Consider the following 14,882-nt stretch of genomic DNA (forward strand, 5'->3'; position numbering starts at 1 on the left):
GAATAATTATTTGTAAAAATTAATTACCCGTAAGTCCAGAGGATCGCTTTGATACATGATATACTGAATTATGGAGTTAGGGGGAAACACAGAAGTTTTGCCAAAATGTAGCATAAATATTTTCGAAAAGGTATGGAGGCGATTAGGATGTGTTTATTTTACTCCAGAGGATGGCGTTAAAGTTGAACTCAGGACGGCCGCTGCTTCACGAAGAAGAACAAGGCGCCCAGCCGTTGGCTCCGAGGGTGACGAAGGCGCTTTCGACGTCACTGATGAGCCAGCACAACAACCAATCACATAGCAGACGCGAAGATGGCGGAATCGGAGATGAGCGTCAGGTAGGCACATAGCAACTTACTTTAGCTAAAGCGTGCGTTGTTTGAGTTATTTTTGCAGCGTTTTCCAGTGGGTATCGTTTCTACACAGCGCTCCTGTTTACTAAATCAGACCAGCAGTGATGTGTATATTTCACTTTTTGCGTTTGAGCAGTTAGCACCACGCTCACTTAGCTTAGCAAGTACTAGCCGCTAAAGATTTGAATGGCTTTTCAGTAGCGCGGTGTGCCAGCCGCATGTCAACAACAGCATACCGCCACTGCAAACTGTTTACATTAGATATTGTATTAACGGCGCTGGTTTATTTAAAGACACCGTACTTACAGCAAGATAAAGCCGTCGACTCTCCGTTGCATTCAGTAACCGCTGGGCTTGCTTAGTTGGTGTTAATTGAGAAGCTAACTCTACTGTTTTGATACGGTCAGGAAAACAGCTGAGTTAGGTTTAAAATCTTTAAACTTGACCTCCAAAACAAACTAAAAAGAGTTAGACTTGACAACAAATCGCAAAAGCCTATCCATCTCTGTAAGTACCGGTGACATCTCAAGTCTGGTCAAAAACTATGCTGCCATGGACAGTATTTTTATGTTGTTGTCCTAGTACCTCACCACAGTAGATGTAAAATAAATAACTAAAATGTCATCAAACTGCACACTTTGAGTTTTAATTTTGCACAAGGTTTACCAAAAAAGTTGCATTAACTGTGTAGGAATTACAGTGATTGCTTTAAATAGTCTGTTCATTTTCACACACTCTAAACTAACATGATTAGAAATATAAAGATAATCGTTATTTTTAATGCTTCCATGGAAATCTTTCTGGACCCTATGGACATACTGAGTTTCCTATCCTTTTTTTTTCTTCCCACAAAAAGTGAGTCATGTACGAAAATGGGGGAAGTGTTTATAGTTTTGGGAAGTAGGTCTGTCTTTTTGTTTGATGGCATCAGGGCAAGTTTGTTTTGCTTTGTTCGGTTTCTTTCAAACATGTAACCAATTCATAGAAAGTTTTTTTTTTTTTTTAATTGAACAAAAAATAGCTGTTTGTAAATAAACTAAAACAGGGTACAATATTGCTACACATTTGCTGATTTAGTTTACATATTTGAAAAAGGGTGGACAGAAGTGCACACTTATTAAATCCCACACCTTCATCCATCTTTAGTTAAAAGGCTCAGTTCTAATAACTGTAAAAACTTTAATGCATTAATCCCAATCGTTGCTTTTCTAAAATAAACCAATTTGTTTCCCAGGAGCTGTAGGGAATTATGGACCATATTGCTGGGGAGGTCTGCGTTGAGAGAGCCGGTATGTCCTTGTTGAAGAAAAGTGTCCAGCACATAACAAGTGTGCTGGACTCTTTACTGCTCCAAAAAATAGCTTGTTGTAATGTTTTCTTTTTTAAAGGTAATAAAACAATCACAGTGATTTTTCTCTCTGTTATTAATGTTGGATGGTCACAGGCTCAGATAGAGGTAGAGCTCGACAGACACTGGGATAGACTCCATCAAGGACTTAGTTACTACAAGCCACCCAGGTATAGTTACAGTTATTTTCACATCAAATTTACTGTAGTTAATAACCAAAAGGTAACTGCAAGCATCACCTGTTACAGCTCATCCTCTGCTGAGAAAGTAAAAGAGAAGAAAGATGTTGCACAGCCCCTGAAGGACTTTGGTATAAGGATCAGTAAATTATTGGTAAGACTTCAAAATGTCAATCAAGAATGATTTCCAGTCTTTATTTTGTAGTGTCTATTTAATGATGATTTCATGTTACAGAGTCTCGATGAACAGCAGAGTGTTCAGCTTTTGCAGTGCTACCTACAGGAAGACTACAGAGGAACCCGTGATTCATTAAAGGTATCTGTCCTGACAGATATTTTCATTGTGAAATCTGTCTGAACTCGTAGCTTTCAGTGAAACTGAGATTTGCCGTTGCATCACAGGAACAAAAAATGTAAGACCGTAAAAAGATGTTGTGAAAGACGTTTTGATGTTAAATGAATACCTTTTTTTTTTTTTTTTTTGTAGGTTGTACTCAAGGATGAGCGGCAAAGCCAGGCACTACTGCTTAAGGTCAGTACACGGATCTTCTGCTTTTCTTGACACAGCACATGTTTAGTTCAGTAAGTATGACAGCTTTTGTGTTTGTTTTTGCAGATAGCAGACTATTACTATGAGGAACGCATGTGTTTGCTCAGATGTGTCCTTCTCCTGCTCACATACTTTCAGGATGAGCGACATCCCTACAGGGTGAGAAGCTCCAGTCTTAGCATTACTCACTAAATTGTGGAACACAGCTTTTAAAAAACTAATTGTGCTTGGGATTGTTGTTGCTTTAGTAATGTAACCTTAGTTATGTTATGTTGTTTAGGCTGAGTACAGTGACTGTGTCAAAAAGCTGGAGAAGGACCTGGTGAGCAAATACCAGTTGCAGTTTGAGAGTCTCTTCAAGGCAGAGGCACCAACATGGGAAACTCACGGAAACCTCATGGTGATGACACAAGTTTGGTTGGCGTTGGCTTAATATCCTTCCTATTGTGAGGTAGCTGTGGGAGATATTTTCCTGTCAAGGATGCAAAATAATGTAGATATAATTTTTTTTCAGACGGAGCGGCAGGTGTCAAGATGGTTCCTGCAGTGTCTGAGAGAACAGTCTCTGCTGCTCGAGATCATCTTTCTGTATTATGCTTACTTTGAGATGAACCCATCTGACCTTCTGAACTTCACCAAGATGTTCAAAGAACAAGGCTTCGGTTTGCGGCAGACTAACAGACACCTGGTAGATAAGAGCATGGATGCGCTGGTCGACCGGATCGGGTAAGAGGCACAAAGTTTATGTGCGATTCATGTCTTTCCCAGATATTTTTAATTGACAGACATTATGAAGACATTTCAGTATTTTCATTATTACAGTGACATGATGTCTTCCTATACAGAGAGTAATCATCAGTTGATTCATATTCAATAGACTTTTTTTTACCGGATATGTCAGAAACCTAAATATTTCATTCCTTCCGTAGTTTATGATGTCCTGTCTGTCTCTCTGCCCGGCAGATACCTGAGCGCGCTCATCCTGGTTGAAGGAATGGACATAGACTTCCTGCACAAGTGTGCTCTTGAGGATTGTACAGATCAGCACCAGTTCTCTAGTGCTCCGGACGTGGTTAAGGTTCAGTTTGTTTTTTGGCTGCTGCATTCATAGACCTAATGTTAATATTGGTTCACAGACTTGTCTTACAAAGTGAAACATTTAAATAAATTAGGCTAAAATTGGCTAGGCTTCTGTTAACTCACGCAGAGCATATAATGAGAATGTGTTTAAATACTCATAAGAATTGTTGGCTCTTCTAGGAAATGGATCAGCTGCTGCTGACATTTGGTGACATCCCTCATCACGCACCGGTATTGTTGGCCTGGGTCCTGCTAAGACACACACTTAGACCAGATGATACCAGCCCTGTGATCAGGAGGATAGGCAACACCGCCCTCCAGCTGGGTGTTTTCAAGTACCTTTCAACCATGCTCAAAGGTCTTGGAGTCTCAGGGAACAATGTAAGATATTTCAGATTGATTGACCCTTTAGAAGTTTATAAGAAGCAAATTTACAAAAAAATTCTGTTCACTTAAAGGAGAACTCCCTCTGTCATCTGTTATGCTGCCTCTGTTATCTGACATAGCTTTAAATTATGTCCTGCTGATACACACCTTTGTTCTTTCACAAATCATAAGCCCTGCTTTAAATAAAGTCCATGCAGCATGAGCAGTAGTGGTAAAGAACGCTCAGGGTGCTTCTGTTTGTCATCAGCAGCTAATGAAATCACTAAGTGCGCAGATCTAAACCAATCTATAATGAAGTGTCCAGAATGAAAACCTCATGTTACAATAGTAATGTATTATACTGATCATCATGCATCAGTTTCCTTGTCAAGACCTGTGCTAAACTTCAGACCTCAGGTTTCATAATGATTTCTTTCAAAATCTGTAAAGTAATGCTGCACTTTTACAAATTATAGATAGAAATGTAAGTAGCAACCAACATTTGCTCAAAGAGTGGTGACTGTCTTGTTTTCCATTAAAATTCCATCATTTTTTTCACTTTTTATTTCTTCAGTGTACAGCAAGCACAGCAAAAATGTGCGTCTATGGTCTCCTCTCATTTGTGATCACCTCTTTTGAAGAAGAAAGTTTACAGGTATGCACCTTGACTCTACATGTCTTGATCCTCACAGACCTATTTATAACATGTGGTGATAATTTGCTTTCTTATGATGTATATTACAGACTGATGGTGTGGCGACTCAGAGCTCCCACCTTATCGATGCTGCCTGTGAGGTCCTTTCTGCTCCAAGTCTGGCTGAAATCTTTTGGGAATTGGTGGGAAAAGCACACAGAAGAGAATCTTTTATTAAAAATAAAATGGAATTGTAAATGTTGATGATGTATCTCGTTTATTAAATGTTTAATCCAGAAGCCAAACATGGGATTGGGAATGATCCTGGACAGCGCAGTGGGGATGTTTCCTCATAAGATCGGACCCTTGCTGCAGCTTCTAACTGCACTGCTTTCAAACAAGTCGACTGTTAAAAAGGTAAATGGCACACATGCACACACATGCAACGTATCTTTCTGTAAATGATTTATTGATATACTTTGACTTCCTTGTGAAAGGTGTACAACTTCTTGGATAAAATGTCCTTCTACACTCAAGTTTACAAACATAAGTCTAATGACATCATCTCCAATGACGACGAGACACTGTGGAGGAGGCAAGCTCCCAAACTCCTCTATCCTCTCGGTTAGTGTGTTATTATTACTGTTAAATCTGAGTATAGATGAAAGTTTTCCCTGTGTTTCTCTTGTGTGACTAAATGGGGATGTCTGTTCTCAACCATTAGGCACAGGCCAGACAAACCTGTGGATGCCACAGGGAGTGCTGGGCCAGGTGATGAGTCCAGGTGAGCAAGGCTACGTGGTACGCTGGGAGTTTTCCTACAGCTCCTGGACTCTCTTCACATGCGAGGTGGAGATGCTGCTCCATGTTGTTTCCACTGCAGGTACATAGCAGTTCATTTTGTTTATAAGGTTTGCCCAGGTTTGCCCTGCTTCTGGCTCTACAACTAGTATAGGTTTCTGCACTCTGACCAGATTGGATAAGGAGAAGAGGATGGAGTGTGATAAACATGACAAGAAATATGGTTATTTGCATTTCTCGTAACATTCACAATATATACCTCATATACTCAATTAAAACCTATTAAATACAGTTCTGCTTGAGTTTCTGGGAAGCAAAACAACTTGATAAGACTTGTAAATCCATAAGGCCATATGATCATGTGGTATGACAGTAATTGTAAAACCTGCACAACAGGTTTAAAATAATCACAGTTACACGTAAAGATTTCCACTCAGTTATACAATGATTCAGTAGCTGATGTCACCAGTTACTGGAGTAGCCAAATGCCTAAAAATGAATTATTTAATGAAGAAACACATTCATCAGCTGATTGTTGATCACTGACTGATATTTTTACCAGATGTTTTAGCCCACTGTGCCCGCGTGAAGCCCATCTTGGATCTAGTCCATAAGATTATAAGCACAGACTGGACAGTGTCTGACTGCCTCCTGCCTCTGACCTCACGCATTTACATGTTGCTGCAGAGGTAAAGTAAACTTTTGAGTGACACACATTAAACTTTTTGTGCTGTTTGCTCTGCCAGAAATAATCTTGATATGATTCTGGTATTATAATCTGTCTTTTCTCTCAGGTTAACATCCGTCATCAACCCCCCAGTGGATGTGATTGCTTCCTGTGTAAACTGCCTTTCTGTGCTGGCTGCAAGGATGCCAGGGAAGGTGGGTGTGCTCAGTGCTCGCAGTGTGAACATAAAGTAAAATGAGGGATTTAAAGCCAGTGCTTTTGAACTTTCTTCACCCAGTTCATATCTTATTTATTTATTTATTTATTTATTTAATCAATCTTCAGGTGTGGTCCAGTCTGCACCACACTGGCTTCCTCCCCTTTGCCTCCAACCCTCTGACCAGCATGGCCCAGTGCATAAGGTAAAGAGGCCAAACAGAGTGCCAGGTATTAGTTAATATGCCTTGGATATATCAGCGTTTTACTCAACTGTTTTATTTTTCCCCTCAGTGCTGAGGGGATGAAGGCAGGTAACTATGGCAACCTGCTAGTTCAGATTGAGCAGCCCAGGGGAGAATATGCTGTGACTATTGCCTTCCTTCGTCTCATTACAACTCTGGTTAAGGTAACATTTTTTAAAAGTTATGTAATCTTTCAAAATGTTGTCCTGCTACTATAATGTGCATCATGTGTACTTATTTTTATCATAGGGTCAGCTCGGCAGCACTCAGAACAAAGGTCTGATCCCCTGTGTGCTGCTGGTGTTGAAGGAGATGCTGCCCACGTACCATAAGTGGCGTTACAACACCTATGGTGTCAGAGAGAGGATAGGTGAGGGTGTTTTCCCTTTGCTTCTTGTCTGGAGACAAATTAAACTTGTATACAAACTGGCTTCTCTGTGCTGCTGCAGGTTGTCTTATTTTGGAGCTGATCCATGCTATTCTCAATCTGAGCCCAGAGGGAGAGGACCAAGGCAGGTAAGGAACAGTGTCTGAACTCTGTCACCTGCACATTTTCTCTGATGTCACAATGCTAAACAGTCAGGTCCTACAAACAGGCTTTTAAGGGTAATAACCTTAAACATAACAAGGGTGCTGCTTATATGACGATTCTCTAATACTGGAATGGTGTAAAATGTGCATTAATCTTTCCAGTTTGTTAAAATAAAAATATTTTGTTTCTTTCTTGCTATTTGGGAACAAGAAGTGGACCATATTTGGATAAGAGGATGGGAATCACTAGCCAGCTTGTTTAGGGAGATAAACAGCTGTTAATGTGTGCTGACATACTAGAACTAGAATGTCTTCTTTTCTTAAACACAAACATCTCTAGAAAAATGTCTGTTTGCTCTAAATCTGAATATTTTACAATGGAAGTCTCTTGGTGTTAAGTGGATCTCTTTTGGCACTTCTGTGTGGATTAAAGTTACACTTTATAGGCTGTAACTGCACCTGCTTTGTGCCTGCCCAAACAATCATAAAATTTTCGATTAATTAATAATGGTTGCAACTAACTAACAGTTGCCTTTTTACTCATGTAGTTGTTTATTTACTCCTTTCCTTGTTAATGCAGCGCTCCCAGCCTGCAGTCTCTGTGTATCTACAGCCTTGCAAATACAGAAGCTGGACAGGCAGTTGTCAATATAATGGGAGTTGGAGTTGACACCATAGATGTGGTCCTGGCTGCACAACCCAGCAGGTGAGCAGTTGGGTGTGTTCAGTCAACCTTTCCTCATAGTAAGCACTCAGCTCTCCATTATTATTATTTGTTTAACTGACATTAGTTGTATTATATTCTTTTTCTTGGTGCTGTCCAGCTGTGGCTCTGAGGGTCCCGGTCAGATGCTCATCCAGACTGTCAAACTGGCCTTTTCTGTCACAAACAACGTAATCCGTTTGAAACCGCCTTCGGACACAGTGTCCCCACTGGAGCAGGCGCTGACACAGCACGGTGGCCACGGCAATAACCTAATAGTCGTCCTAGCTAAATATATCTACCACAAACACGATCCAGCACTCCCTCGTCTCGCAATCCAGCTGCTCAAAAGGCTCGCCACAGTAAGACTTCCACTTTTAAACAATATGTAAATATGTGGTTGGTGTTTTTGTTACATAACTAAACACTGACGTTGACCTCGTGTTGCCAGGTGGCTCCCATGTCGGTCTACGCTTGTCTCGGGAGCGATGCAGCAGCCATCCGCGATGCGTTCCTCACTCGGCTGCAGAGCAAGACGGAAGACATGAGGATCAAAGTCATGATCCTTGAGTTTCTCACCGTCGCTGTGGAAACCCAGCCTGGCCTCATTGAGCTTTTTCTCAACCTGGAAGTCAAAGATGGAAACGAAGGATCAAAGGTATAAAGTGCAGGAAGTAACTTTGGTTTTACTTTTCCCACTGCTGCAGCTTCATTAAAGACATCCTTGTTTTAAACTTGTAGGAGTTCCTGCTGGGTGAGTGGAGCTGTCTTCATGTCGTGTTGGACCTGATCGACTCCAAACAGCAGGGCAAGTACTGGTGCCCCCCGCTGCTACACCGAGCAGGTCTGGCCTTCCTCCTGGCCCTCTGGCAGGATCGCAGGGATAGTGCCATCTCTGTCTTACGTACAAAGTAAGTAAATGTTCTCAGTCTCACTTTGAGTTGGAACAACATGTGAAGGTGAAAAACCACATGATTAACATGCTGTATGGTGTTTTGTTTCTTTTCTTTTTTTTAAACCAAAGAGAGAGGTTTTGGGAGAATTTGACGACACCTCTTTTTGGAACCCTCACCCCACCTTCAGACACCACAGAGGTATTTTGCTGTGTTGCTTAGTTACACTGTTTCCATGAGTACTTAAAAGTCAGTAAACGTGTAAAATGATGAAAATGTAACTTGTCCCCAGCCTTGCGTTCTGGAGACCTGCGCTTTTGTCATGAAAATCATCGGCCTGGAGATCTACTATGTTGTCAGGTGATTTCAGAGTCCATATCAAATAATAATAACATTATTTTTTAATATTAAATACATCTTTGTATACATATCCCTTTATTTACAATGATGTCTTAGATTATACATATTTAATGTTGATGAATATTTGTGTTATTGCAGCGGCTCTTTGGAACAGTCCTTGAAGGACGGGCTTCAGAAGTTCTCCAACGCACGACGCTATGAGTACTGGTCACAGTACGTCAAGTCACTGGTGTGCCATGTGGCAGAGATGGAGGAAGAAGGCATCTGCTACTTCACAGAGGCCCAGATGTTGATATCTGCCTGGCGGATGTTGCTGATTCTTTCCACTAACCACGTATGTTCAAGTACACACAATCATGGCACAAAAGTTACGTTTAAAAGCGAAACGTTGATCTCATGATGGTACTGCAACCTACCTTCCTTCACTTGCATTTTAAGTTTAATTCCTGTAAATAATGATATTATGTGTACAAATTTTCTGTAGCTGTTATACTACGGTAATATTATCATCATCAGATTTTGACAGTGTTAATCAAGTGAAAATTTGATGATGTGTAAGGATAAAAAGAAGTATCATTATTACTATTTCTCCTCTGCATGCAGTCCTCACTCCAAGCTAAGCTAACAGGCTTGTTTTTGCTGTTTAGTCATATTTAATGGGAGTTGAGCAGTACTGATCTTCTCATGCGCCTCTTGTAGACAAAAGAATTTGTGCATTTCCCAGAATTTGAGACTTTAACTGCGTCTTGATAATCCTGTCTAGAACAAGCTCAGATGAAAACGATGTGTGATTGTGTTTTATTTTTTCAGTCTGATGTGATGCACTTAACTGAGGACTCAACTAAGCTGACCCTTTTCATGGATGTCCTAGATGGGACTAAAGCTGCTGTAAGTTACCGTAGTATGAAATATTTTCCTGTATTCTGTGACTTTTTATTTCTTCTCTTATCACTAGTTTACTTTTTAAACTCTTGGTCACTCTTTCAGTTGACAACGCCCACGTCTGCGCCTTGTCTTCGACTTGGATCCATGATGGCCACTTTACTTCTCATCCTCCTTAAACAGTGGAGAAGGTGTGTACTCATGCCTTTGACAAGTGAAGGCCCAGCACTGCGCACTAGCTGTCTCCTCATTCCTTTATCTTCTCTAAATCTTTATCTCCAGTGCGGTAGCTTCAGCTCCGGACATCCTGTCTCCCCTCTCCCTTATCCTGGAGAGTGTCCTGCAGGCTGACCAGCAGCTGATGGAAAGGACCAAAGCCAAAATCTTCTCCGCACTCATTTCTGTGCTGCAGATTCAGGGACTGGACGGTAAGAAGCACACATCTGATGTTTGTCTGTGTTTTAAGAAAGTGTCGGAGCGGTAATGACTTGGCGTGTGTTTTTTGACATCTAGGTGGAGATATTTCCCAGCTGCCCCAGTTGTTGCTGTCTGTATGTGAGACGGTGAAAGATGAGGCCCTGGCACTTATTGACAACATGCGACACACGAGCCAGTTGGGAGACACGGTGGAGGACGAGGACAGCATGGAGACGGACTCTCCTCGGGGCCCACAGAAGGACCAGAGAGACGGGGTAAGCGTGGCAAGGTTGTTGTTGATGAAGGTTCAAGTTTATTTAGTACTGTATAAACATACTTTTTTTTCCTCCCTTTAAATCAGGTGTGTGTTTTGGCTCTCCACTTGGCGAAGGAGCTGTGCCGCACTGATGAGGATGGTGAGCACTGGGTCTCAGTGATGAGGAAGGTCCCCCTCCTCCCCTCGGTGCTCAGTGCCGTTGAACTGAGCCTTCGCATGAAACGCAACCTGTACTTTACTGAGGCTGCACTTCACCTGCTGCTCACGCTGGCCCGTACTCCGCAGGTAAACACAAACACACCTTTTACGCTTTAGTACTTTAAACCCAGTTTATAGATCAGAAGAATTTGAGCAGATGTTGAGGATGTTGTCCGTTTTCCATCAGGGGGCAGCAGCTGTGGCAGGAGCGGGAGTCACTCAGACCATCTGCCTGCCTCTTTTGAGTGTGTATGAGGTCTCACCAAATGGCACATCACAGGTGAAATATTTTTTCCCCCCACCTTGCACATAAAAGCATGGATTGATGATGGAGGACATGGTGCATTCATGTCAAGTTAACATCGTGTGTACATGTCTCTGAGCAGAGCTTCTCCCGGAAGTCCCAGGATTTGGCCTGCTGGCCCGGGGTGTACCGCCTCTGCATGTCTCTAATGGAGAGTCTGCTTAAGACGCTGCGCTACAACTTCATCAACGAAGCCCTGGACTTTGTCGGAGTGCATCAGGAACGTATACTACAGGTGTGACTGCAGTAACTTACTGTGTTAACAAGGGAAAAGACAAAAACATGTCATCATGCTTGTCTTCTTTTAGGGCTGCCTCTTAAATGTGTCTGTGGGTGTAAAACTAGAACGACACCCATCGAATTTCTTAACCTCCAAAGACCCAAACTGATTTTTGTTTCTGAGAGAAATGAGATCCACATATAAGGACATTTGTTTTGAATTTAGATAGAACAGTGGCAGTATAATGTCCTCGTATCTGGATATCAGGCCCTTGTAGAGCAAAATGTATTATTTTGGTCTGGACATCCCAAAATGTGATGTCCACATAGGTGGACGCCAGGTCCTAGGAGGTTAAATCTAAAGATGTCATCTTCAGCCTGCCTGTTTTGTCTGTCTAGCAGTAAAGTATTTAGTTTTAAGTCAGGAATTCCAAATATGTGCAACAAAAGTATCAGTGGGCCCCTTAGTATTAGCCAAGCATCCTTTAAACACCACAGCCTACCTGAGTGTTGTTGCTGTCCCTGTCCTTTTATGGACAGTCTTTTATGAGCACAGCACCTGACCACCCAGTGCAGTGCCTGGTGAGTCCTCAGTCCCAAGTGCTCCTGCAGTTCCAAAAATAAACAGTTATTTGTGCAGCTTATGCACAACTGTGGACCTGTTAAGTACACTGAGCTTGCTGACCCTTGGACAGGACTGTATTCCTGTTATGTTGTGTCTAGCTACTGCCTGCAGTCTTCTATTTGTTGGCATCTTTTAAATAAAGTCGTCACTTTCTCTCCCGCTCAGTGTCTGAATGCAGTGAGGACCGTGCAGAGCCTGGCCTGCCTGGATGAGGCCGATCACACAGTTGGTTTTCTGCTGCAGCTCTCGAGCTTCTGTAAGGAGTGGCAGTTTCACCTGCCCAAACTGCTCAGAGATGTTCAGGCAAGTCAAAAGGAAATCACCACATCAATGAGGAGAGCACAGCTCCAATTGTTGTTCAGCTTTTGGTAATTTAGTGTTTCTGTTTCCATCTGTCTCTTCAGGTAAACCTTTGTTATCTGTGCCAGACCTGCACCCATCTGCTCCACAGCAAAAAGATGCTTCATCACTACCTCCAGGTCAGAAACTTAGTCTTTTTTTTCTTCTTTAATATAAATTTGTAGATTGTTGTTTATACATTCAGATAAATGGCTGATTGTTTTCTGTTGTTCTTTCTTAGGCTAAAAACGGTGAGGCTTTGCCCCCTGGTCCCTTACCCAGGACACAGCGGCCCACTCAAACGTCAACTAAAGAAGCAGCAGGTGGAGGGGAACGGGAGGAGGCGGAGCAGAAGGCACTGCTAGCTGTGCAGTGCAGTCTTCTAAAGATCCTCAGCAAAACCCTGGCAACTCTGCAGCACTTCACCCCAGACTGCTGCCAGATACTCCTGGACCAGGTCTGTTTGTTCCTGCTGCATGGTGACATTTCTGCAGATCTTTAAAAACAGGCGTTTGTTTTTTTTAAAAGAAAAAAAAAAGGTGATGAGATGCTGACTGTCTCTGTGTTTGTATCAGTCTATGGACCTGGCCGAGTACAGCACGCTCTTCGTGCTTAGCTTCACAACTCCGGCTTTTGACCCTGACGTTGCTCCTTCATTTGGGACCCTGCTGGCCACCATCAATGTCAGCCTGAGCATGTTGAGCGAGGTAGGTGTTTATATTCTTTATTATTATAATCAAAGGTCTTTACAGCTTATTGCATTCGCATTTTCTGCTGTTTGTTAATAGATGGAGAAGAAGAAGGAACCGGTTTCCCTGAGTATAGCATCACTAGCTTCATCAGAGGAGATCCAAGCGCTGAAGTGAGTGATATGGCGTGTAACACTAGATATGAAACACTTTCAAGGAAACAGACTATGGGAAAATGAAACTGGGGGTTTTGCTTTGAGTTAATGAGAAAATGAGACACTCTGGTACGTGGCAACTAAGAAGTAATGTGGAGCCGCTTGTTAGTTTAGCATCTTAACCAGGCCAGACCAACGAAACTTCCCCCACTGTCAGTGTAAAGATCTTTAGATGCACATTTAATTTCTGACCTTTATATAGGAAAATGAAATGTGATTTTAACAGCACATCTCAGTCTTTCTACATGATTTAAAAAAAATTTAAAAAAAGCTGCTGAAGTAAATAAAAGACATCTGTCAGGACAACGCTTTGGGGTTAAACTGAAATGTGTGTATGTGAGTTATTTCTTCTTCACATTTTCCAAAGCTGCTCAGTGGGCCAAGTGTTTGGCCTCCAGGCCTTGTTTGACACCTTTCCAGACACATCTCTCATGTTGCATAAGATGACCAGCAACTGTTTCTCCTTACAGGTTGCTACGATAAGCCAATTGCATCTTTTCCAAGATACTGTTTGTTTTACTGTCAAATACAAATATTGAAATGATTAACTGGTGTCTCCCCTCCAGGTCACTCCTCATGTTCACCATGGAGAACTGTTTCTACGTGTTGATCTCTCAGGCTGTTCGGTGCCTCAAAGATCCTTCCATCCTCCCTCGAGACAAACAGAGGCTCAAGCAAGAGCTCAGCTCAGAACTGGTGAGACGGCACATCTGTTCCAACCCAAAGCTGTTCAAACGTTTTGGGTTTTTTGCTATAAACACAAGAACCAACAACAAGTGTTTTTCTGTGTATCTGTGAAAAATGTATGAATTCTATCCAGTTATTGCTAGTGTGTGATCATGAAGCTGGCATTAAACTGCACCTTCTACAGTATTAAAACAGGATGCCTCCTCTCATCTCATCTGTCAGACATAAAATAGCAGCAGCCTTGTATTATAAAGGATGCTTACTCCATGTCTTAGCATGATGCATTTGATTGCGTTTCTCTTTCAGAGCACTCTTCTCTCAAGCCTCTCCCGCCATTTCCGGAGGGGCTCGCCATCCTCTCCTGCCAGTGCCATCCTCCCCTCTACCCAGTCCAAACCACCTACGCCGGGCTCCAAGGCGAGTCATGAGGGTCAGGAGCCATTCATCCAGCTTGTTCAGGCCTTCGTCAGACTTGTGCAGAGATAGGTGTGGATATCCATAACATAGGCAGTTGTTGTTTTTTTTCTTCCCCCTGAACAAATAGTCGTTCTGCAGCAGCCATTAGTTCGTACTTGTTCTAGCTGCACAGAGGACGTTGTCTAAAACTCGGAGCCGAATTTTGCCAAATCTATCACATGACCACAATGAAAACATTTAAAAAGTCAACACAAGAAGCTGCCTGATGTCTTCATCATTATGAAGAGTGAGTCTTTGGGATCTTGGTGCTATGACTAAACAATAAAACACCAACGACTGTGGTCCCACGTTGTGACCTAGTTTTATAGGTCACTTTGACAACCTGGAAGGACCAGACACATTTCAAGTGCTACTTAAAAAAAACTAAAAAATTGACCTTTTATCACTTGATCTTTTTAGTCTAAGTGTAACAGAAAAACCTATCCTGTAAAGCGGTTCAACACTTTTCTAATTCTCATGTCTTTGAAGTCGTGATCTTTGCCATTTTCTTTTTTTGTGCTTCTCAGTGTACGGGTTTTGATGTGGTCGCTGTGATTTCTACTTAAACAAACATATGCTAATAAAGGAACTTTTGTACCACAAATTCTGATTAGAATTTCTTTTTGAATCCACTTTGTAAAATCAAAC

At 42.0% G+C, this 14,882-nt stretch overlaps 1 protein-coding gene across 1 annotated transcript; it reads left to right on the forward strand.

The window, feature by feature from the left end:
- The first annotated feature begins 237 nt into the window (after positions 1 to 237).
- On the forward strand, positions 238 to 14,838 carry nup188 (nucleoporin 188). The gene is made up of 43 exons (XM_005720257.1): positions 238 to 338; positions 1,588 to 1,642; positions 1,798 to 1,871; positions 1,950 to 2,034; positions 2,116 to 2,196; positions 2,368 to 2,412; positions 2,497 to 2,589; positions 2,711 to 2,830; positions 2,945 to 3,156; positions 3,394 to 3,508; positions 3,691 to 3,891; positions 4,451 to 4,531; positions 4,621 to 4,713; positions 4,808 to 4,927; positions 5,008 to 5,134; positions 5,235 to 5,393; positions 5,874 to 6,000; positions 6,106 to 6,193; positions 6,324 to 6,400; positions 6,489 to 6,603; positions 6,689 to 6,809; positions 6,889 to 6,955; positions 7,551 to 7,676; positions 7,795 to 8,035; positions 8,125 to 8,331; positions 8,415 to 8,584; positions 8,698 to 8,767; positions 8,859 to 8,926; positions 9,065 to 9,260; positions 9,737 to 9,814; positions 9,914 to 9,999; positions 10,091 to 10,236; positions 10,322 to 10,500; positions 10,587 to 10,787; positions 10,888 to 10,980; positions 11,087 to 11,239; positions 12,014 to 12,151; positions 12,253 to 12,327; positions 12,429 to 12,644; positions 12,763 to 12,894; positions 12,976 to 13,049; positions 13,658 to 13,787; positions 14,085 to 14,838. The coding sequence occupies exons 1-43, from the start codon at positions 313 to 315 to the stop codon at positions 14,262 to 14,264; spliced, it is 5,241 nt and encodes a 1,746-aa protein (XP_005720314.1). The 5' UTR covers positions 238 to 312; the 3' UTR covers positions 14,265 to 14,838.
- Positions 14,839 to 14,882: the final 44 nt, after the last annotated feature.

Source organism: Pundamilia nyererei, unplaced genomic scaffold (assembly GCF_000239375.1).
Source record: "Pundamilia nyererei isolate P.nyererei 1_Seehausen unplaced genomic scaffold, PunNye1.0 scaffold00002, whole genome shotgun sequence".
Taxonomy (NCBI): domain Eukaryota; kingdom Metazoa; phylum Chordata; class Actinopteri; order Cichliformes; family Cichlidae; genus Pundamilia; species Pundamilia nyererei.

Excerpts from the sequence above, each read along its gene's own strand:
- nup188 (XM_005720257.1), top strand. The coding sequence starts at position 313 with ATGGCGGAATCGGAGATGAGCGTCAG. Across the intron at positions 6,810-6,888 it reads TGGTGTCAGAGAGAGGATAG|GTTGTCTTATTTTGGAGCTG; the intron begins GTGAGGGTGTTT and ends GTGCTGCTGCAG. Across the intron at positions 8,585-8,697 it reads ATCTCTGTCTTACGTACAAA|AGAGAGGTTTTGGGAGAATT; the intron begins GTAAGTAAATGT and ends TTTAAACCAAAG.